The sequence below is a fragment of the Semicossyphus pulcher genome, unplaced genomic scaffold (genome assembly GCF_022749685.1).
Source record: "Semicossyphus pulcher isolate SPU_LCO1_2020_fin unplaced genomic scaffold, fSemPul1.0.p SCAF_26, whole genome shotgun sequence".
Lineage (NCBI taxonomy): Eukaryota > Metazoa > Chordata > Actinopteri > Labriformes > Labridae > Semicossyphus > Semicossyphus pulcher.
The window spans coordinates 320,254-342,082 of record NW_027211700.1 but is presented as its reverse complement, the minus strand read 5'-3'; the positions used below and the strand labels follow the sequence as shown (position 1 = coordinate 342,082).

The 21,829-nt window shown below is 48.7% G+C and overlaps 1 protein-coding gene across 1 annotated transcript in view; it reads right to left on the bottom strand.

Annotated features, from left to right (window-relative positions):
* Window positions 1-18,053, bottom strand: part of LOC138604618 (RNA-binding protein Musashi homolog 2-like) — a 43,122-nt gene extending 25,069 nt beyond the window's left edge. The window contains exons 1-6 of the mRNA XM_069676571.1: window positions 17,992-18,053; window positions 17,238-17,278; window positions 17,030-17,111; window positions 16,588-16,672; window positions 15,084-15,125; window positions 7,497-7,583 (exon numbers count right to left, since the gene is read on the bottom strand). Of these exons, the coding sequence (XP_069532672.1) occupies window positions 7,497-7,583; window positions 15,084-15,125; window positions 16,588-16,672; window positions 17,030-17,111; window positions 17,238-17,278; window positions 17,992-18,053 (399 nt within the window). The remainder of the gene's footprint in view (window positions 1-7,496; window positions 7,584-15,083; window positions 15,126-16,587; window positions 16,673-17,029; window positions 17,112-17,237; window positions 17,279-17,991) is intronic.
* Window positions 18,054-21,829: the final 3,776 nt, after the last annotated feature.

Sequence of the window (21,829 nt, the reverse complement as noted above, 5' to 3'; positions counted from 1 at the left end):
GAGAGTTCTGGGTCTACCTTGTGGTCTCCTCCAAGTTTGATGTGATCCAAAAACCTCCAAGGGGAGGCGCCCAGGAGGATCCTGTTCAGAACCAGAACCTGAGCTCCTCACCCTCTCTCTGAGGCTGACACCCTGCAGAGGGGACTCGTTTCTGCTGCTTGTATCTGTGACTTAAAGCTCAGCGCTCTCTTTAGCACAGCGCTGCGCCTGGATCACCTGCATCAATCTGTCTGTTTGCTTCTGATCCATGTTGCCCTCTTTCATCTTCAGAGATAGTTGAACTACTTTGCTTGAAGCAGAGACCCTCTCCCCACCTGGAGGGAGCAGCCTACTGTTTCCCATCAGAGAGGATTGGCCTCAGACGCGGTCTCACAGTCCCCCTAGGCAGAGCGTGAGACCGCGCTGGTTGGAGCTCACCCTCCACCCCCCTTTTTAGAATGAACCACCTGCCCGTGTGTCACTCCTCAGGTCCAGACCTCCAGTCGATCCTGGAAAGAGAGCAACAAACTAATGGAACAAATATGACCCTGCTGAGGTTCAGATGCAGAGCCTTCTGACACTCGGAGGATTTAATGGATGTTTTAGTTAGCAGGTCAGAGTTTGTCGGGGTACGAGGACTTGCCCTCTTGCCTCTGAACTTTGACACCTTCAGGCTGAGACCTGCAGCAGGCTGTCAGGGGTTACCTCTGATGTCCCGCCCCCCGTACATTATCCTTATATCTCTGCATGTTTTAACCACAGAAAATGTTCCGCTCTTCAACACACCACAAAGGGAAATATGCATCATTTAAATCCAGTAAACTGTGTTTGGACGTCAGTGCAGGTGTGACCAGTCTTTAGTTTCATGGAGGACCGGTTGCTCTGTCTGCAGCTGTCAGCCACTCGAGGCTCGCCGTGGAGAACAAGCGTCTCTCGAGGGAGGCCGGAGCTGACCCAGCTGTCAGTCACCATCAGAGCTGTCATGAAGAGCAGCAGGTGCAGAGAGAGCCTCGCTCAACGTTTGGACACACATGAAACCTGAATGCGTGCTCTGTGCAGCGTGCGATCCAGAGTCCAGAAAACAGCACATATCAGGTATAACACACAGCTGGGTCCAGACGGTGTCTGATGAACTCTCCTGCTGCTTCCAGCTCCTTCAGGCTGACCAGCGCCCAGTGTGATGAGCTGATAGCTCGGATCAGTACCAGGACTTCTCTGATGGACACCAACTACCGGCGTTCTGTTTCAGCTGTGGAGCGCCTGTCCATCTGTCTCACTGAGTGGCAGTTTCACTGTATCTAGCAAGTCACAGGTGGGCTGAGATCTGTCTCACTACAGCGCTATGAAGCCACAACAAACAGATGTTACTGAGATTTAATGACAATAAACAGTAACTAATAATAATAAATAATAATAGCAACAATAAGTCACTTTGACTCCTGACTGAGGGTACAGGCGTGTGAGTCACATGTCTTTGTGCTTTCGGGCCTCATGCAGCTCATGTTTATCGTTCATCGCTCCGCAGGTTTCTAACATGAGCTGAGGTCTCCTCAGAGGTCTCCTCCTCTCTGAAACAATCTGAGCTGGTGATTAAAAACTCAGCTTCCTGTTAAAATGTATTCCTTGATTTATTTACTTCTGTCCAGCTAGAGAACAAAGAACGTTCTCTGTGCTCGGTCGTTGAACCTGAGGCGGGACAGAGATCAGTGACAGTCTCACATCCACACAGCCTCAGTGCCATCACACACTCTGTAATCAGAGCATCCACACAGATCCTGCTTCTGTATCTGCCCCGTGTTACAGCCGTGACCTTACATGAGATCTCTGCCCCGTGTTACAGCTGTGACCTTACATGAGATCTCTGCCCCGTGTTACAGCCGTGACCTTACATGAGATCTCTGCCCCGTGTTACAGCTGTGACCTTACATGAGATCTCTGCCCCGTGTTACAGCTGTGACCTTACATGAGATCTCTGCACCGTGTTACAGCCGTGACCTTACATGAGATCTCTGCCCCGTGTTACAGCTGTGACCTTACATGAGATCTCTGCCCCGTGTTACAGCCGTGACCTTACATGAGATCTCTGCACCGTGTTACAGCCGTGACCTTACATGAGATCTCTGCCCCGTGTTACAGCTGTGACCTTACATGAGATCTCTGCCCCGTGTTACAGCTGTGACCTTACATGAGATCTCTGCCCCGTGTTACAGCCGTGACCTTACATGAGATCTCTGCCCCGTGTTACAGCTGTGACCTTACATGAGATCTCTGCCCCGTGTTACAGCCGTGACCTTACATGAGATCTCTGCACCGTGTTACAGCCGTGACCTTACATGAGATCTCTGCCCCGTGTTACAGCTGTGACCTTACATGAGATCTCTGCACCGTGTTACAGCCGTGACCTTACATGAGATCTCTGCACCGTGTTACAGCCGTGACCTTACATGAGATCTCTGCCCCGTGTTACAGCCGTGACCTTACATGAGATCTCTGCCCCGTGTTACAGCCGTGACCTTACATGAGATCTCTGCACCGTGTTACAGCCGTGACCTTACATGAGATCTCTGCCCCGTGTTACAGCCGTGACCTTACATGAGATCTCTGCACCGTGTTACAGCTGTGACCTTACATGAGATCTCTGCACCGTGTTACAGCTGTGACCTTACATGAGATCTCTGCCCCGTGTTACAGCTGTGACCTTACATGAGATCTCTGCACCGTGTTACAGCTGTGACCTTACATGAGATCTCTGCACTGTGTTGTTCCTCTGCTTCTCCTGCTCAGAGTCCTGATGCAGGAGCCCCTCCTCACTACTGACGGAATCACAGGCACGTCTCCGTCTGCGAGTCTGCAACACGAGGAACGGACCTGCTCTTCCTCTGCATTGTTCTGCTCACAAAAAGGCATCGTGGGTAATTTGTATTTATAAAGGACTCCCTCGCACAGACCGCTCTCTCCCCCCTCCAATAATAGAAGCTCTGTGGGCACAGAGGCATGATGGGAAATATATTAATTTGTGTCTTGTCATTGGCGGGGGATAATTTAAATGTTGTCATGGTAATGTGGCGCTCAGAGGCCACGTTCAGACGGAGCGCCCGCATGAGTGTGTGTGTGTGTGTGTGTGAGAGTGTGTGTGTGTGTGTAGCCTTCACCGAGATGATGAATTACCTGCTTATCTGGCTCAGTCCAGAGAGAGGAGGAGGCATGACAACCAGGACTGTCAGAGAGAGAGGAAATGATGTCGGGGGGGGGGGGGGGGGGGGGGTCACATAGGTGGGATGGCGAGATGGAGCCATAGAAGAGGAGAGATGTGGAGGTGGGAGAACCGCTGGATGGACGGGGATGCTGAGCTGTAGTGTTGCATTGTGGGCATTACATGGAGCCTCTGACATCACAAACAGGAAGTAGTGTTCATGCTAACATGATAGTAGTTGTTGAAAAGTTATGACTGGTTTCACTTTCAAAATAAAAGTGTCAAGCTAGCTATAATAAATGAGTACGGTCAGCCACACGAGAAACAGGAAGCAGTGAAGGCGTGTCAGAGATGTGGAGGCTGCTCCGTGAGGAACAAGGTGGATGTTTAAACAGGTACGTCCATTAACTAACTAACTAACCTACATTACATCACTGACATGTTACACAACACTGTGTGCTCACACACTGCTGTTTGTTTCGTGTTCGGCCGGTGTCTGTGTGGCAGGTGCTTTCTCTGCAGTCGACACCTCCTGTAACAAACCTGCCAGACGTCACACAGGCCACCATTCTTAAAGGGGAAGCTCCGCCTCCACCTAACTCAATAACAATAATGTTTATACAATAATGTGTCAATTATTTATTTTTCATGTAAGAGTATGAATTTCTGTTTTCGCTCAAGTGCACTAAAACTTTATTTTTCATTCACATATATGAATTTATTTTTTGATCACCGGTGGACATCAATGAAGAAGACAAGGGATCAATACATGTTCACCGAGGTTCAAATATTTGTGTCTTATTTCTGATTATTATTAAATTGTTGTTTTTTATCAAATGCAAAAATAAGTGACCTCATACATCGGCCATCGAATAACCCAAATCAGTCAACCACTACTTTGTTTGTCTTGTCTGTCTCCCCTGCTCCTCCTCTGCTCCCCCTCTGCACCTCCCCTGCTCCTCCCCTGCTCCTCCCCTGCTCCCCCTCTGCTCCTCCTCTGCACCTCCTCTGCTCCTCCTCTGCTCCTCCCCTGCTCCTCCCCTGCTCCTCCTCTGCTCCTCCCCGTCCTCAGCAGCATTACTCCTCACCCACATACAAGATCTCTTTATTCCTCCCTCCTCTCTTGCTTCCTCTCCTGCTTCCTCTCCTGCCTCCTCTCCTCTCCTCTCCTCTCCTCCTCCTCCTCCTCCTCCTCCTCCTCCTCCTCTCCCTGCAGGTGTCTCTCAGGCTCTCTGCTGCTCAGGTGTAATATCTGGATGTCATTAAGGTCAGGTGTGTAACGAGGTATGATGATGTTAGAAGTCCTGGGAAATCACACTCGGCTGTTCTCACTGCTCTCATCAGAGAGAAAGAACCATGAGGAGGAGGAGAAGGAACGATGCAGAGGAGGAAGAAGGGATGAAGGGGAGGTGCAGGTTCCTGATGGAGGAGCCGAGCAGCAGCAGGACTCGGCTCTTATGTGACAACAGAGGAATAAAGAGGAGATGATGAAGTCTCATCCGTCTCTCTATAAAACTTATGAGGGAAATATGAAACACATCAAACTGATGTTCAGCTCTCAATTCTATATATACAGTGACAGACAGACAGACAGAGTGACAGACAGACAGACAGACAGACAGACAGACAGACAGAGTGACAGACAGAGTGACAGACAGACAGAGTGACAGACAGAGTGACAGACAGAGTGACAGACAGACAGACAGACAGACAGACAGAGTGACAGACAGACAGAGTGACAGACAGACAGACAGAGTGACAGACAGAGTGACAGACAGACAGAGTGACAGACAGACAGACAGACAGACAGACAGACAGAGTGACAGACAGAGTGACAGACAGACAGACAGACAGACAGAGTGACAGACAGACAGACAGACAGACAGAGTGACAGACAGACAGACAGAGTGACAGACAGAGTGACAGACAGACAGAGTGACAGACAGACAGACAGACAGACAGACAGTGACAGACAGACAGACAGACAGACAGAGTGACAGACAGACAGACAGACAGAGTGACAGACAGACAGACAGACAGACAGACAGACAGAGTGACAGACAGACAGACAGACAGACAGAGTGACAGACAGACAGACAGACAGAGTGACAGACAGACAGAGTGACAGAGTGACAGACAGACAGACAGACAGACAGAGTGACAGACAGACAGACAGACAGAGTGACAGACAGACAGACAGACAGACAGACAGACAAACAGAGTGACAGACAGACAGAGTGACAGACAGACAGACAGACAGACAGACAGACAGAGTGATAGACAGAGTGACAGACAGACAGACTGTGTTAGCTAGTTAGCAGCTATTAGCCAGGCTCCAGCTAACTACATGTGGCCTTAAGGAAGCAGAGGTCTCCCACTGCCCATCAGCCTCTGTAGGTCATGTCAGACGGGACTACAGCTCACAGGTCCAGCTGCCTGTTGGACCAAGCTTTGAACATCAGAGTCACAGTCAGGTTTGTTGTTGTTGTTTACACATGAACACATGAACATACAGGAACTTGTTTTGGTGCAGAACGATTAACACAGAAGAAGAATAAAAATAAGTAAACGACTTAAATAGAATAAGATCAAAAATAGGCAATAAGAATAAAAATATATTAAAATACAATACGTATGATACATTTACAACGTCACACCTGATCAACAAGCTGAACCTAAAAGCTGCTCTTTACATTCACACAGACTTTCTCTGAGTGCGCTCTGCTGCTGGGACACAGACTATGTGGAGACAGGTGCTGCAGTAGCCAGGTGAGCTAACCGTCACTAACAGCTAACAGTTTCTGAGGATCACATTCACTCAAACACACCACGTACACGTCAGCTGTGTGCTCGAGATCAGCTGTTAGTTCTTTACTGTGACATGAAGATGTTTTTATCACCATGACAGCAGCAGGTCGGCTGTTCTAGCATCCACACAGAGACACACACACAGCACATGTTACAGCTCCATTACAGCCTCCTTCCAGCTTATTCAGGTCACTCCATGTCATGCAGAGATCTCCTTATTGTAACGTCATGAATCTTCAAAGTGAGCCAAAGCAATGAACAGAAAGAGGGCGTCCCTTTGCATCACCTCTTCCACGTAAAGCAAGCCAATCAGAATGATTCTGTCCCGATGCCTGCTCACGTCACGTTCCCTTAGGACACATGTCAAAGCCAGAGGTGGGTTGTTTGGGTCTGGAATCTGTCAGGACATGCAGGCCATGAAACAGCTGGTTCTCTATAATCAGTGCAGGCTACATGTTAAACTTCAGCGTGCAGCCTGAGAGAAACCCGCTGAATGTGCAGGCGGTTCAGGAGGGAAGCAGCTTCTCTGAAATCTGATGGAACATGTTGAAGTCCCGTCAGTCACTGCAGACTGAACCATGTCTGCTATTCAAAGATCCTCCTTCACACTCTCATTATAAAGAGAGCCATCAGTGGGAGATGAACTCTCCATCTAATCAAGAGGATGACCTGATTACAGATCAGACTGACGGAGCAGGTGGAGGGCGAACATGAGGCTCCACCTCTGAGACAGCATGTGAGGAGATGGACAGAGAGGTGGGGGGAGGAAGGTTAGAGGCATACCACACTGAAGTGATGGAGCTCCACAGGTCTGAGTGTGACCGCAGCAGTGAGGAGGTCAGAGCGAGGAGCAGCTCCTGTAACAGGAGGAGAGTCTGCAGCAGGTCGGGCATGGAGGATCCTGGAGGGCCTCGCCTCAGGTGACCTCAGGAGAGACGCTCAAACAGGCAGCTTGACACATCTCTGCAGAAACATCTGATTCATCCTCACACCGAGTGCAACAAGCCGACCTGACACCAGTCATAGCTTCGCCGGTCTCATGATGCGTGTCCATGTGAACACTCGAAAAGCGGTGACTGTTACCAGGCAACACACGTCTCCACTCCACGCCTCATCAAATGATCCACAGAACATATGGATAACAAACAAGTCAAGAAAAACACATTCTACGGAGAGTTAAACGAGGAAACATAAATAATCAACCAATGTTCATTTATCATGAAAGGCCATCAGCGCCTGCAGGGCCCGTTTGCTTCACGTGGATTTAAGTGCGACGTTTCACCCAGGAGCGCCCAGCTGGTGCACTCGGCCCATCGTGTCCATGAAGCACTGACTGCACACACAGTGATCCAAACCTCCGCCCAGAACACACTACAGTGTTCCACTGCAGACGCTAGGTGGAGGAGTTCCCCTCTGCTTACAGGACTTTACTACACACACACACGCTCGCACGCACACACACTCGCACACACACACGCGCGCACACGCTCACACGCTCACACGCACACACTCTTACCTTCCCAAACTGTTCAAAGTACAGCTTCACATCTTCCATCACCGTGTTGGCCGATAATCCTCCGACAAAGATCTTCTTTGTTCTCATCTGGAGGAGAGAGAGAGAGAGAGAGAGAGAGAGAGAGAGAGAGAGACAGAGACAGAGACAGAGACAGAGAGAAACAGAGAGACAGAGAGACAGAGACAGGAGAGAGTTTTGAGTTTTAAAACACCCTTTATTTTCAATTTTCAAAAGGGAAAACTCATAAATGTACAACAATAATAAAAAAGAGACTAAATGTCTCTTAACTCACACAATCAAAGAAAAACCAAAAAGACACCAACAAAATGTTCATCAGCAAAAAAATCACATATTAACAACAAGTTCTCCATCACCCCTCAGAGAGCAGAGAACATCTGCAACGGCCCATACTTGGCTAAAAGTCTGCAGTCTGTTCGTCATTTTATAATACAAAAACTCAACATTCAGCCGGGCCTTCAACAGACCCTGTAGGACCGGCACCGGCTGCACGCTGCCGACTCCCAGGGCCTGGTTCTTCCTTGTTAACCAAATGGCCAACTTAGCAGAACCAGAGATGAAGTTCATCAGAGTGTGAGTACTCTTTTTTTTGACCGAGTATCTCGGTCCAAACACAAACAAAACAATAGAAAACGTCTCCCCGAGAGCCTGAAACCATTGTTTTAACAGGCCAAACAGAGGAGCGAGCCTCGGACACTCAACAAATAAATGACACAAGGTTTCAGTCTGAGGACAGAACAAACAGCCCTCTCCCACCCCAGGATCAATGTGTGCTCTGTATCTGTTCGTAGCTATTGCCCCGTGTACAATCCTCCACTGGCGTCCGCGTGGAGGGCACTGACAGCGGGGACACCTGTACAAACAAATCACGGAGCACCACGCCACTCTCGATGAGTTTAAAGACCAGCGGCTCCGTCTTCATAAACACCACCACACCTTTATTCATGCGGGAGGCAAAGCACAGGTTGTCATGTCCCACCTGCTCTCCCACAGCCAGCAGAACTTCCTCCACAGACACACTCACGTCTGGGGGGACTATCCGGACTCCCTGCCGGATAGACGGAGGTGGCGTCTCGGCGGACGCCATTCCTCCAAACAAACACTCAAACCCAGCAGATCAATCTGGGAACAGTCCGCAAAAAGATTGAATAGAAATACTCTTACCTGATCACGCACATACAGCAGAAAAACACTGAAACCAGAAACCAGGTGAAAGAAACCATTCGAATTCTCCGCGCCACTCACACTCCTCCACCACCACGCTCACACACCGGAAACGGAGAGAGAGAGAGAGAGAGACAGGGAGGAGAGACAGAGAGAGAGAGGGAGAGAGAGAGGGAGAGAGAGAGAGAGAGAGACAGAGACAGAGATTTTTTTGATTTTTAAAAGTAACATTTATTCTAATTAATCTTTTGAAACATTTACAAAAATTCAGCCATTTTCTTTAAGAACCTGATGAACCCATCAACAGATGAATAAATACACACTCAGATGTTCACATCAACTCAGGTGAGAAAATAAGCTGGTTCTGTTCTACAGAGCACAAGATGTTTCCATGAGCCCAGATCTGGATGAACTGATCCAGATCCTGCATCTCTCTGTAAAATCTAAAATCGATGGAGATTCGGGCTTTAACCATTCGGGAGAAAAGCAGACACAGATCAATATTTGTCAACTCGTCAATTTTTTTCTTCCTGCTCACATAAACGGCCATCTTTGCCTGTCCAATGAGAAAGTTTAAAAGCTGGCTCTTGTGCTTTGTAGTTTTCTTGTACTTAAAACCCAAAATAAAAACCTGTTTGTTAAAAAGCTCTCCAAACTTTAAAACCAGTGAGTCCAGCAAAGAGAAAAGAGGCGACAGGCGACAACAGTCATTGTAACAGTGAAACACCGTCTCTGTTCCAGGACAGAAAGGACACGTGTCCCTCTCTGCCTGGTTGATCACACACAGGAAAGAGTTCACTGCTAAGATCCCGTGTAGCACTCTCCACTGAAGGTCTGCCACCTTCTTAGTCAGAGGACCTTTGTACAGACTCCTCCACGCAGGTTTTCCATCACCTCTCAGGTTCAGGTGGCGTCTCCACGGCGTGTCCACACGCTGGTTCAGTTTGTCTTTGTGGAGACACCAGACCATCAGTTTGTAGAGAGGTTTGCCCCTCGCTTCCTCCAGGTTTAACCCCGGGCGCTGCTCTGAGTCCACACACAGACCGATCTCTGGGAAGGGGTCGTCACCGTGAGGAGTCACCAGACCCCGACTGTGATCCTCCAGCAGGAGACGCTCGTGTCCGGTGAGGCGGTGCCTCCAGTGCTCCAGGAGCCGGCCAATGGTCCTCACCGATCTGACCCCCAGAGCAGCCGCCAGAGTAGCCGCATCCTCCAGACCAGGCCCAGCAAGATTTATCACAGATCCCAGGGTGAGCAGGTCAGCTCTGATGAACACCTGAAACACTGCTGAACCCGCCCAGCAGGGGGCATCCAGGCGTCCGCCGTGCACCACCGGCTCCTTCAGCAACCAGTGAAGAGAGGCACTTTGGACCGGTCGCTCCTTCACCAGCATTTTCCACACAGTGAAAACTCCTCGATAAAACAGTGGCAGACCCCGAAAGTTCACGCTTTTAAAATCCATTAAAAAGAGAGGCATGTCCAGTTTAAAACCCCCGCACTGCTGCAGGACCAGGTGAGCCAGCGGCCTCCACACCAAGTCTCTGTGTCCGAACAATAGTCTCTGGACAAACTGCAACCGGAAAGCAGCTGCTCTGCTGGCCAGATGAATAAGTCCTTGTCCTCCTTCCTCTTTAGGAAGAAAGAGGACGGCCTGAGGAAGCCAGTGCAGCTTGTCCCAGAAAAAGTTCACGAGAACAGCTTGGACACGACAGAGTAAGTTAGAGGGGGGGTCAACGCAGGCCAGCCTGTGCCACAGAGAGGAGGACACCAGGTTGTTAATGACCAGCGTCCTCCCTCTGTAGGACAAGCCCGGCAGGAGCCACCTCCACTTTTTCAGTCTCCCCTCCACCTTCTCTACAACGTTCTCCCAGTTTTTCATTAAAAACGACTCGTCACCTAAAAACACCCCCAGGTACTTCAACCCTCCCGTTTTCCAGGTGAGCCCCCCCGGCAGAGTTAAGTGGTCTGACAGTTTATTACCCACCATCAGGGCTTCACTTTTACCCCAGTTGACTTTTGCAGATGACATCTTGTGAAAAAAGTCCACATTCTGTTTTAAAATATCAATATCTGTCTGTTTGTTGGTTAAAACCATGATGTCATCTGCATAAGCCGTGACTTTAAAAGTGGAGGGACAGCCTGGGAAGGACACACCTGAGAGCTCTCTCCTGAGCTTGTGAAGCAGAGGCTCAATGGAGAGAGAATACAGCATGCCCGACAGCGAGCAGCCCTGCCTGACCCCCCTCTGGACATTAAAAGGTGCAGCCAGACCGCCATTGATTTTCAGTATACTCGCAATGTCACGGTACAGGACCTGTATCCTGGCTATGAACCCTGGGCTGAACCCAAACGCACTGAGCGTGTGCCACAGGTACTGGTGTTCAACCCGGTCGAAAGCCTTTTCCTGGTCTATAGAAATCAGACCAGTATCCTCAGCCAACGAGCAAGAGACCTCCACAACATGCCGAATCAGAGTGACGTTGTCACTGATGAGCCTGCCGGGCACACAGTAGGTCTGGTCGATGTGGACCACCTCACTCATCACGTCTCTCAGCCTGGATGCCAAAGCCTTGGACAGTATCTTATAGTCCCCACAGAGCAGGGACACAGGCCTCCAGTTCTTCAGCTCCTGTAAGTCTCCCTTTTTAGGCAGCAGGGTTATGATCGCCCTCCTGCAGCTCAGCGGGAGCAGCCCAGTCCTTAAACTGGCCTGAATGACCTCTAACAGGTCTTCACCAATCACGGCCCAGAAGGATTTATAAAAGTTAACCAGGAGACCATCTATCCCCGGCGCTTTCCCATTCTGCAGGCTCATGGCAGCAGCGTACAGCTCATTCAGGGACAGTTCAGAGTCCAGCAGTGTGTTGGACTCCTCCGTCACCTGAGGTAGACCATCATAAAAACCACCAGCCAGCTCTGCGTCCTCCACAAACTCCTTCTGAAAGAGCTCCTTGTAGAAGGAGGTGGCGTAGCTCCTGATCGCAGAGCTGTCTGTTACTGTGGATCCACTCTCAGAGCGCAGAGAGTGGATGATCTTCCTCTGACCGTTTCTTTTCTCCAGGCTGAAAAAGAACTGTGAGGGGGCGTCCATCTGAGAGGAGCTCATGAACCTGGACCGAACCAGAGCCCCCTGTGCTGTGATGCCCAGCAGGTTGGCTAGAGCAGCCTTTTTAGCTTTCAGGGCCTCAACGTGTCCCTGATCTCCTGTAGAATCTACCAGACTCTGGAGCTCTACCACCTCAGTCTCCAGGTCACTCAGACAGCGGGCCATGTGCTTGGTGACGTTGCGAGTATACTGTTGACAAAACTGTCTGACCTGGACTTTTCCAAAGTCCCACCAGCGCTGCACTGAGGGAAAAGCAGCCTTGCTGTTTCTGTGCGTCTTCCATAAATAAGTAAAAGCCTCTCTAAAACAATGATCCTTTAAAAGCCCAGTGTTAAAATGCCAGTATGCACTGGTTACCTTCACATTCTGGATAAAAAAGGAGCAGTGAACGAGACAGTGATCAGTAAAACCCACAGGAGAGATAAGACAGGACTTAAAGATGCTAAAATGATGTTTAAAACAGTAAAAGCGATCGAGTCTGGCCAGAGACAGCAGATTATCTCTGCAGTGGCTCCAGCTGTACTGCCTGCTGTTTCTGTTCACACCTCTCCACACATCTTTTAACTCATACGCCTCCACCAGACGCCTGAGCCTGGCCGCTGAGGCTGGGTGAGGCTCCAGGTGATTCCTATCTAAAACTGCATTTTCAGTGCAATTAAAATCCCCCCCCAGGAATAAAAACTCGTCAGCACAACTGTTAAGAACATCACCTAAAACATCTAAAAAACCCATCCTCTCAGAAGCTAAAACCGGAGCATAAACATTCACTAAAACCAGCTTCACATTTTCATATTGCACTTTAACCTTTAGGATATGGCCACACATGATCTCCTCCACGTCCACAGCAGAGGGGGTGAACCTCTGCGAGAACAGCACAGCGACCCCCCCCCTGTTAGACAACTTATGGCTGAGGATCACCTGCCCAGGCCACTCCTTCTTCCAGTCAGCCTCATTGTCACTGTCACTGTGAGTCTCCTGCACAAAGACTATGTCTAAGTGTTTAAAATCAATCAGTTTAAAAAGAGAGGCTCTCTTCACGTCACTTCTTGCTCCATTTATGTTTAAAGACCCAATTTTGATGTCAGCCATGGAGAGGAAGAGACTTAATAAACACACACACAGAGCCAGCACGAGGAGACAGATTCTGGGTTTAGTCATCATCTTCAGTCAGCTGGGCTTTGACTTTGGTCACCATTTTCTTGAGTCTGTACACCTCCTGCTCACTGAAAGCATCTTCTTCCTTTCTCAGACACACAACAGATTTAACAAACCCTCTGAGATCAGGGAAAAACTGATCTATTTTCACCCTCTGACCTTTAGTTTCCAGGAGAAACTTTTTAATCTTCTCCAGAGAGTAGCACACAATGGACTCCTCCTGTGAAGGAGTCCACTCACACTCCTCATCAGACAGATCCTCCTGCACCTTTTTAGCCTTAGAGCTGCTCTGCTCCTTATCGAGGTTCTTTCTCTTATTACTTTTGTTCAACAGTTCATCCTCACACATGCGTTCATCTATCTGAGCATCACTCACAGCGCTGCAGCTCTCGACATTTTCTTTACACTTTTCCTTTTCTGTCTGTTTGGTTTTACCTGCTTCCACACTGCTCTGCACGATTTCTACATGTTTCACTGTCTTACCTTGATCCTGAGTCACATTCAGCTCTCCGTCCTCCATGTCCTCCGCTCCGTTCCGCACCTCCTCCGTAGTCCTAGACGAGCCGAGAAATCCCGACCCGACCGCGGTCCGAGCCGCACCGGACTCGTCCGGCTCAGCCGATGGCCCGGCCGACGGCTCAGCCGAAACGCCGTCCCTCGGCGGACCGGCGCCGCCCGGCGCACCCGCGCCGCCGGAGGTCGACGCCGAACCACCGGTGGTCGGCGCACCCGCGCCGCCGGAGGTCGACGCCGAACCGCCGGAGGACGGCGTCCCCGCGCCGACGGAGGACGCCGCCGAACCGCCTCCCATTTGCCGCGCACCAGCTCCAGGACAAGCTCGAACCAGGTGTCCCTCCGCCCCGCAGCCAAAACACTTCATTGTTTCAGAAGTGGCGAACACGTTGTAGGCGAATCCATCCACTCTGAAACTGAACGTTAGGTTCAGGTCTTTGCTGCTATCTTTCAATAACATAAAAACCTGTCTACGGTGACAGACGACGTGCTTCAGCTGGGATGATTTGCAGCCCAGTAGAACCATCTTAATGGGAGACACGAGCTGCCCGTAGCGTGATAGCTCTTTAGCTAAGTCATCATTTCTGATGAACGGGGGGGCGTTAGAAATCATGACTTTTTTCGCCGGGTTTGATAACGGGAGGACGGGGGTGAATGTGCCGCGGATCACTACTCCTTCCTCCACTACCTGCTCTGCTTTATTCACCTGGTCTAAAAAAATAACTATGGCGCCGTTCATCCGGGAGGCCGACTTGACACTGTCGAAACCAACAGCCTCCCCGACAGCATAGCTGGCCTCCTCCACCGAGAAGCCCCCACCCGACAGCAGCTTCACACCGTGTCGGCGTGTGAGCTTCTCCAGCTCGGCATGGCTGCCGACAACCGGCATACTGCCTAGCTGCCGACACCCCTACCTGCAAACTCACCTGTCTTACCTGATCTCACCTGTTCTTCCACTAAAAAACACAAAAGAAACTAAACTATTAAACTGAGACTAACAATAACAATTAAACAAGAGAGAAAGATAGAAAATAATCAAAAACACACTCCAAACGCTCTCCGACCAACACGCTCACTCCCACCATGCGCTCAGACAGAGAGAGAGAGAGAGAGAGAGAGAGAGACAGATGCTGTCTATCACACACACGTCACAAACACCTTTCTTCTGCGGTGAGTCACCTGGTCTTCTTTAACCAACAAGTCCTCCACTAACACGACTACAGAGGTCACATGATCACGCTCTATAAACAGCAGACTGTTAGTGTTTCCTGAATGAGCTCCAACACAACCTCCTGCCACCACATCAGCTCACAGCAGCATCACTGAGACCTGCACCATGTTCTGAGTATGACACACCTCCGGGCTCAAAGCAGCAGCTCACACGTCAGGCTGCATGTGTGCACACCGCACCGCCTCACTCTGACAGCACACCGCACCGCCTCACTCTCACAGCACACCGCACCGCCTCACTCTGCCAGCACACTGCCTCACTCTGACAGCACACCGCACCGCCTCACTCTGACGGCACACTGCACCGCCTCACTCTGCCAGCACACCGCCTCACTCTGACAGCACAGCGCACCGCCTCACTCTGACAGCACACCGCTCTGCAGGAGTTCCTGTGCTCTGACCTGGGGCTGAGCTCGTCTAGGAAAGGCCACTTTAGGGTCGATCTGCAGGAGAGAGAGGGAGAGGGAGAGAGAGAGGGGGGGGGGGGGGGAGAGAGAGAGAGGGAGAGAAGGAGGGGGAGGGGGAGGGAGAGAGAGAGAGAGAGAGAGAGAGAGAGAGATCAAACATAAATGAACAGTCTTTAAAGTTTGACAAGTTTCATTATTTCCTCCGTCAGCAGCAGATTGCTTCATTGATCCTCTGAGCAGTGATCGTCTCTTTAGCAACTAAATACAATCGATTGATCTGCTGATGATGTTTATGATGAACTGTTGAATCACATTTGAAAGAAATCACAGAAAGAATCTGCCGTCACCATCGATGTCTCCACAGACAGAATCACACGAGATCACACTGAGCCTCCGAGCACACACCACGCCGGACACGTAGGATCAACAGAGTTCCTGCTGGTCTCTGGACGGGAACGCGCTCTCTCTCTCGTTATGCTGTGGCCTGACTTTATAAAGGATTCATGCGTCCCACACGACAAACATCATTGATTTGGATTAGCAGAGTTTCTGGGTGCTGACGGGGAGGATGATGTTCCAGCTCTCTCTTCAAAGTCAGTTTAGCTCACAGGGTTACCCACAGGAGCTGCTGCTGTCTGCACTGTGTGTTACACACTGACATGTTGCATCTGAACGAACCCTGTTGAACATTGAAGTCACACACTAACACAAACAGACTAATGATGCAGCTGCAGAGCAGGGCGAACACCACGAAGCACGATTAAAGAGTTTTCAGTACTACGAAGGTGGTTCACTTCTTACCGGGGTAGATCACCATGGTAACTTATGCTGAACACCTGACCTGCTCCGGGGCAGGTTATGTCCGACATAAGAGATCAACCCGAACTAAGCAACGCCTACTGACCAATCAGGTCTCTTGATTCAGGAGCTCTGTGAGCTGCCCGTGAGAGGGACGAGGGAGACAGAGAGAGAGAGAGCAGTAACACACTTCCTCTTTACCGTCTGACTTTATGAAATATATTAACGACAGATATTCATCGAGCTGACGTAGCTACATCTACAGAGCCTGAAGTACTTTTGTTTTATCAGCTATGACAGCGTTTATCATCGTTATCCAGGTAAAGAGATCATCAGATATTCTTCACATTTATCCTTCAAACATGACGTCGTAACAAGGCAAAGACACACAATAGAAAAGGAGCTTTATCAGCTGTAAGTTAGATATGATGTTAAAGATGAGCGACTGCACAGCCGCAGACACACCAGGCGGAACATGAACACAGCGAGCCCGGGCTGATGAAGGTGAGGCATGAACACACTGAACTGAGTGAAGTCACGCTGATCACAAAAACAGGAATCTAACCCAGTTAGAGTTTCACTTCACACACTCAAAACACTCCCAGCATGCTCTGCTCCCACCAGGTGTTTCTGAGTATACCACGCAGGTTATCACAATCATGTCAGGTGTGTCATGTGATCAGGATGAAGGGGAACGTACCATTTTGGAGTCCAGCTCGTGGTGCGGCTGTGCTAACACTTTCTCTACGCTGGTGGAGTCTGCGAACGTGATGAAGCCAAAGCCCCTGCAGAGACACGACGACAACGTGTTACATCACAGTGAGACGCTTTACTGCAGCACACCTGCAGCACACCTGCTGCTGTGTGTTCCTCAGAGCCCACATCTGTTTCCTGATTCATGTTTAGATCTGACAGCTTCTTTAACTCTGCAGCAAATTAACATGTAGAGGAGAATTTCAGTTCTCTGCTTTGTTTAATTCACCATTTAGATGTGACCTCTGACCTCGTTAACAGCAGAGGGGTTTTCCTCCACAGCTTAATGTCCAACTGTGTTTTATTCGACAACAGGTCCTCTTTAATGTCCGCAGGCCGTATTACTGCACAACAGGCTCATTTACACATTACTGTCTGACTACGTTCACCTGGAGCGTTTAGTGGCCGGGTCTCTCATCACCATACTCTCTCTGATGTCCCCGAATTCACTGAAGTAATCTCTCAGGTTGTCTAGAGGGACGGAGAGGAAACAGCCGGTTAAAAATATTTATTAATGTGTGTGTACAGCAGTGAATGTCAGTGTGTCACTCAAGGGGTCGAATGGAGGACACACACACACACACACACGGCTCTTACCTGGTGAAGTTTGCCAGCTGAGCCCACCGATAAACATTTTCCTGCCGAGACAAAGGGGAACAGAAGTCCTTTGATGTTGAGTTAACTTCCTGTCTGGCTGAAGAGAAGTAAAAACTAGAGCCAAGGAAGCGACAGCTCAGCTCCCGGAGCCGAGGAGGCAGCAGCAGCCCGGATGCGCTCCCTTCTCTCCGCTGAGGAGGGATCCTGCCAGCCTCCACTCAAAACCTGCTGTCTGCTCAGCTCAAAATAACGCCTACTATAACAAAACGTCAGCATATATTAAATATACTGTGTGCTGCATAAATAATAGCTTAGTTTAACTTTAAATCTGTTTCGGCGGTTAGAAAATCTTCACCTTCCTTCACCATAACACAACCAGCGCATGGTTGGTAAAAGGCTGTGAACCAGCTGTGATATTTGTGTATAATTGCTATAAATTGTAGCTAACGCAGTAAACAATATGCCGATTGTAAAAACAGCGAGCTTCACATTTGTTAAAAGTAATAATTTCTCTTTTTAAACCCGTGTGCATCAGCCACGAGTACGAAAGCGTTAAACTCAAAGATTTCTAAATGAAGTTTGGCGGATTCCTCTACCCGCGCAGTAACGGCTCATACCGTAGCCTGGGGTTCTCACAGCTAAAGGGGGCAGGCCGATTTGATAATTCATCTAAGTAAAGGTCAAACATGCAGTTTCAAAAACAGCTGGTGAGCGACACGTGCAGAGGAATCACACCGACAGGCTGACACCTTACCCCGGGTCTTGGTGCGGATCCTTCGGGCTCCCCGGCGTAGACAGGTTCCCGTCTTCCTCCATGTCTGACCCGGCAGCAAGCAGTGACTGACGGACACTCTCAGGCGGTGGGTCGGAGGATGGAGCCCGCTTCAGCGTCAGAGAGCCGGGAGGCAGCGCTGCGCTACACGTGGGTTCAGTCCGGGCTGCGGTCCCTCCTCCTCAGTCACCCACCGACTGTGCTGACGTCATTTTCTACAACCTGCCAAGGTAACGGACAGAAGTGAGATGTTCACTCTGATATGTAGAGAGAGAGGGGCTCAGTGCCTCTGAAACAATGATAAAGGAAGCTGAACTTACCTCTAGTCCATAAACAACAGCATCATCACTCCACACAGCTGTATCAGTGACATGTTGCTGCAGAACTCTCCATGTTTGTCTCCTGAGTGACCTTTACTCACCCCAAACATGCCTCACCCCTCCTGCCTCTTCCTCTCTCTGCTTTAAAGAACGATTGATCTCGTCATTTATCAACAATTTGTGTTTTTAGGTCACCACCTGCAGAGGAGTGTACATCACTACAAGACAGTCAATAAATTAAAATAAACCTCTGAGGGAGAAACATGAACAAAGACAGGAGTACTCAAACCCTGCAGTTCCTCTGGTGTCCACTTGAGGCTGTCTCCAGCAGTGAGTCAGTCCCCATAGAGCCCCATGTTAAACTTTACAGCAGAAATAAACATGTTTACAGCCTGGTACAAAAACAGTTTGGGTCTCTATAGCTCATTTCTCTCTTCATGACAACTGTACGGGGAGAATCTTTATACAGCTCACCTGTTTACATTATATTTAGGCTTAAAGTGATGCAGCATTAGGGGCGTGGCCTCTTTGAGTGACAGGTGTTCGGGGAGAATCTTTATACAACTCACCTGTTTACATTACATTAAGGCTTAAAGTGATGCAGCATTAGGGGCGTGATGTAATCGTAGTCGGCGGATCGAGAGGAGTAATGTCCAAAGAGTCTTGTCAGGACTTGGTGAATATTCCTATTACTTAAATCATAACCGCAGCGATCTGACAGAAAAGCTAACAGGTAGCCAGCCAGGTAGTTTCTAGTCCAGGTAAACATTCAGATACCTGCTGCTCGAACACAAAAGCACAAAACAGTAAATGAAGATATTGTGAATGAATGAAAGGGCTGTTTGAGAGGTGGGACAGGTGAGACAGGTGGTGGATGGGTGGAGGTGACAGAATCTGAGGGGTTTGCCGGATGGAGATACATGCTGACGTTAGTGTGTGATGATTTACACTCCTTAGCTTCTGCTGTATTTGTTTCACTGCTGCTAATGAGAATATAAAACCTCTGCGAGCAGCTCAACATGAACAGGGAGCTGTGATAGCACGCTGCTGCTGCTGCTGTCAGCAGAGCTGGAGAGGACTCTTTAAACCCCGGGGATCCTGAACAAACTGAAGCAGCTAATCAGATGTTTTCATTAGAAGCTGTTCTCTCAAGTGTTCCTCTGAGGATGAACACAAAGACTGCTGTCACACACAGAGAACAAGAGATCATAAAGTGACTTAATTAACATCTGGGCTCTCGGAGGAGGCAGATCCCCCCCATGGTTTATATCTTTGGTCTGCAGGAGCGTCCTGCTGAAGACCCACACGAGGAACTCTCAGCGCTGTCGGCCATGTTTGACCTTTCTGTGCATGTGACCGAACACATAAAGCCTCGGTCGGTTTCACACCCAGCGTCTGAACTCAAACCATGAATTACTGATGCACCTTACAAACCAAGCTAGCACCAACGTTAACTTGTTGTTGCTAACCCCTCTCGCCTCTCAAGCTCCACCCTCTCGTCCAAATATGGTCACTTCTGGCTCCAGATATGTCAAACTCCACCTCTTGTCTATCTACCTGCAGTCACATGATCAATGATGATGATGATGATGATGATTTTTTTTTAACTACTCACTCCTCACAAACAGCTCAGTGATGTTTGAATTAAATGAACATTAAATGAAAACACTTTTTAATGAGGACACATGTTCATTGAGCAGGAGGGTTAAAGCAAAGACATTCATATCTCTGTATTAAATAGATTTTTATGTTTACTCACCCGTTGCCATGGTGAATTATAACACACACCTGTGAATATACCTGTCTTTAAAAAGTGTTCTTTGGTTTGGAGCATTGACAGGATGATGGTGAGTAAAATCCTAAACCACAGCTGAGCCTGTTGAGTCACAGCGAGCTTAGAACTCCACCTGCAGGATGACCCCTGTCATAGCCTCTGAAGCAGCGTGTGAGGAGATGAGTTCAGAGTTTGAAGGACATATTCAATAACTCAAAAGATTTGACCTGACACTATTTCATGTATTTTATTTGGATCTGCTCCTGCAGTGAGAGGACACATCAACATACAGCGTCTCAGGGTTAAATATCAACAATAAATGTGAAAGATTTTAAGTTTCTCATGAGCTCTAACTGTCCGTCCTTACGAAGCCTGGAGGTGCGCTCACATTTGGCCTGATGGTGTCATGAGTCAGGCTCTGGCCTTTAGGAGATACTGAACAAAGAAATCAGAGAGTGTAAGCTGTTTGAATGTAGATTATATTCCTTCTTCATTTCCAAACTCAAGGTGAGACGTCTGCAAATTAACAACTCACCTTTAAAAACCAGGTGTGAGCAGGTAGTTTGTTGTGATTATTAAAGAAAGGACATTTTAGAAAATCTACGCATCTTTTCCAAATGAACTCTTCATGTGAGAGGAAGGTTGACAGCACGATTATACACAGCAAATAAAGAATATATGAAGCCTTAAAGAGGCTCTAAAGGTGTGTACACTGTCAAACTGCAGCCGGCATCATCACAACAAACATTTTAAAACATTTTTAGAATTCAAAATTCAAAAAAGCACATTATTGAATGTCCATAATGTATGGAAACGTGATTATTGATTTCTAAATGTTCCTTTAAAACAGGTGAAAAATGTGTTCAAGTTCCACATAGGAGCTAAAAGTCCACCCAGTAAACCCACTGTGCCCCAGTGTGCAGAAACAACCCTGTGTGGATATAAACTCCACCTGAACCATCAGCAGACAATGAACACCTGAGCACCATCATCAATCCAAAGCTGTGTCCTGTTTTCTATACTACATATTACCTGCACAGGTGTGGGCTTTTGGTATGTTCACATGTGGAAAGGTGGAGGTAATAAATGAAGTCTATAAAGGCTTCTTTAATGAAGGCATGTTTCACAGTGCAGAGAGCTGCAAAGAGAAAACATGAAGATGTTCATGATGAAACATTTTGTTTAAAGAATTAGACTGTTGGACCCAGAGACTGTGATCTCTTAGGGGGACAGGTGTGTGACAGGTGTGTGACAGGTGTGTGACAGGTGTGTGACAGGTGTGTGTGGTTAGCTGTCTGCTCGACGTCACCTCAGATTATTTGAGTCACTCAACGTAACCTCTTATTTTTCCACCCTGGTCTCAGTATGGTCGCTGGTGTTGACCAGCGGGTGACGTCACGGTGGCTCGTTCACTTACAGTCTACAAAATGGCACCATGGTTTTTAGTCTACTGTGACGATAAGCACACTTTACATTCTGAATACAGTCACCAGATGATGGACTCGGGACATGGCTAAACAAACATCTTCTTCCTGTTGTCCTCTGCTGCAGCACACCTCACTGCCATGCTCTTTATGCTTCAATAGCATGGATAATGTCAGGTGATCCATTCAGCACAACAAAGCATGGACATGATTCTGTACAGCTTAACGTGTCTACATTTATTCATGTAATGTACATGTCCAGTCCTGGAGCTCTCGTGATCCTGAACATAAAGTCGTCCCTC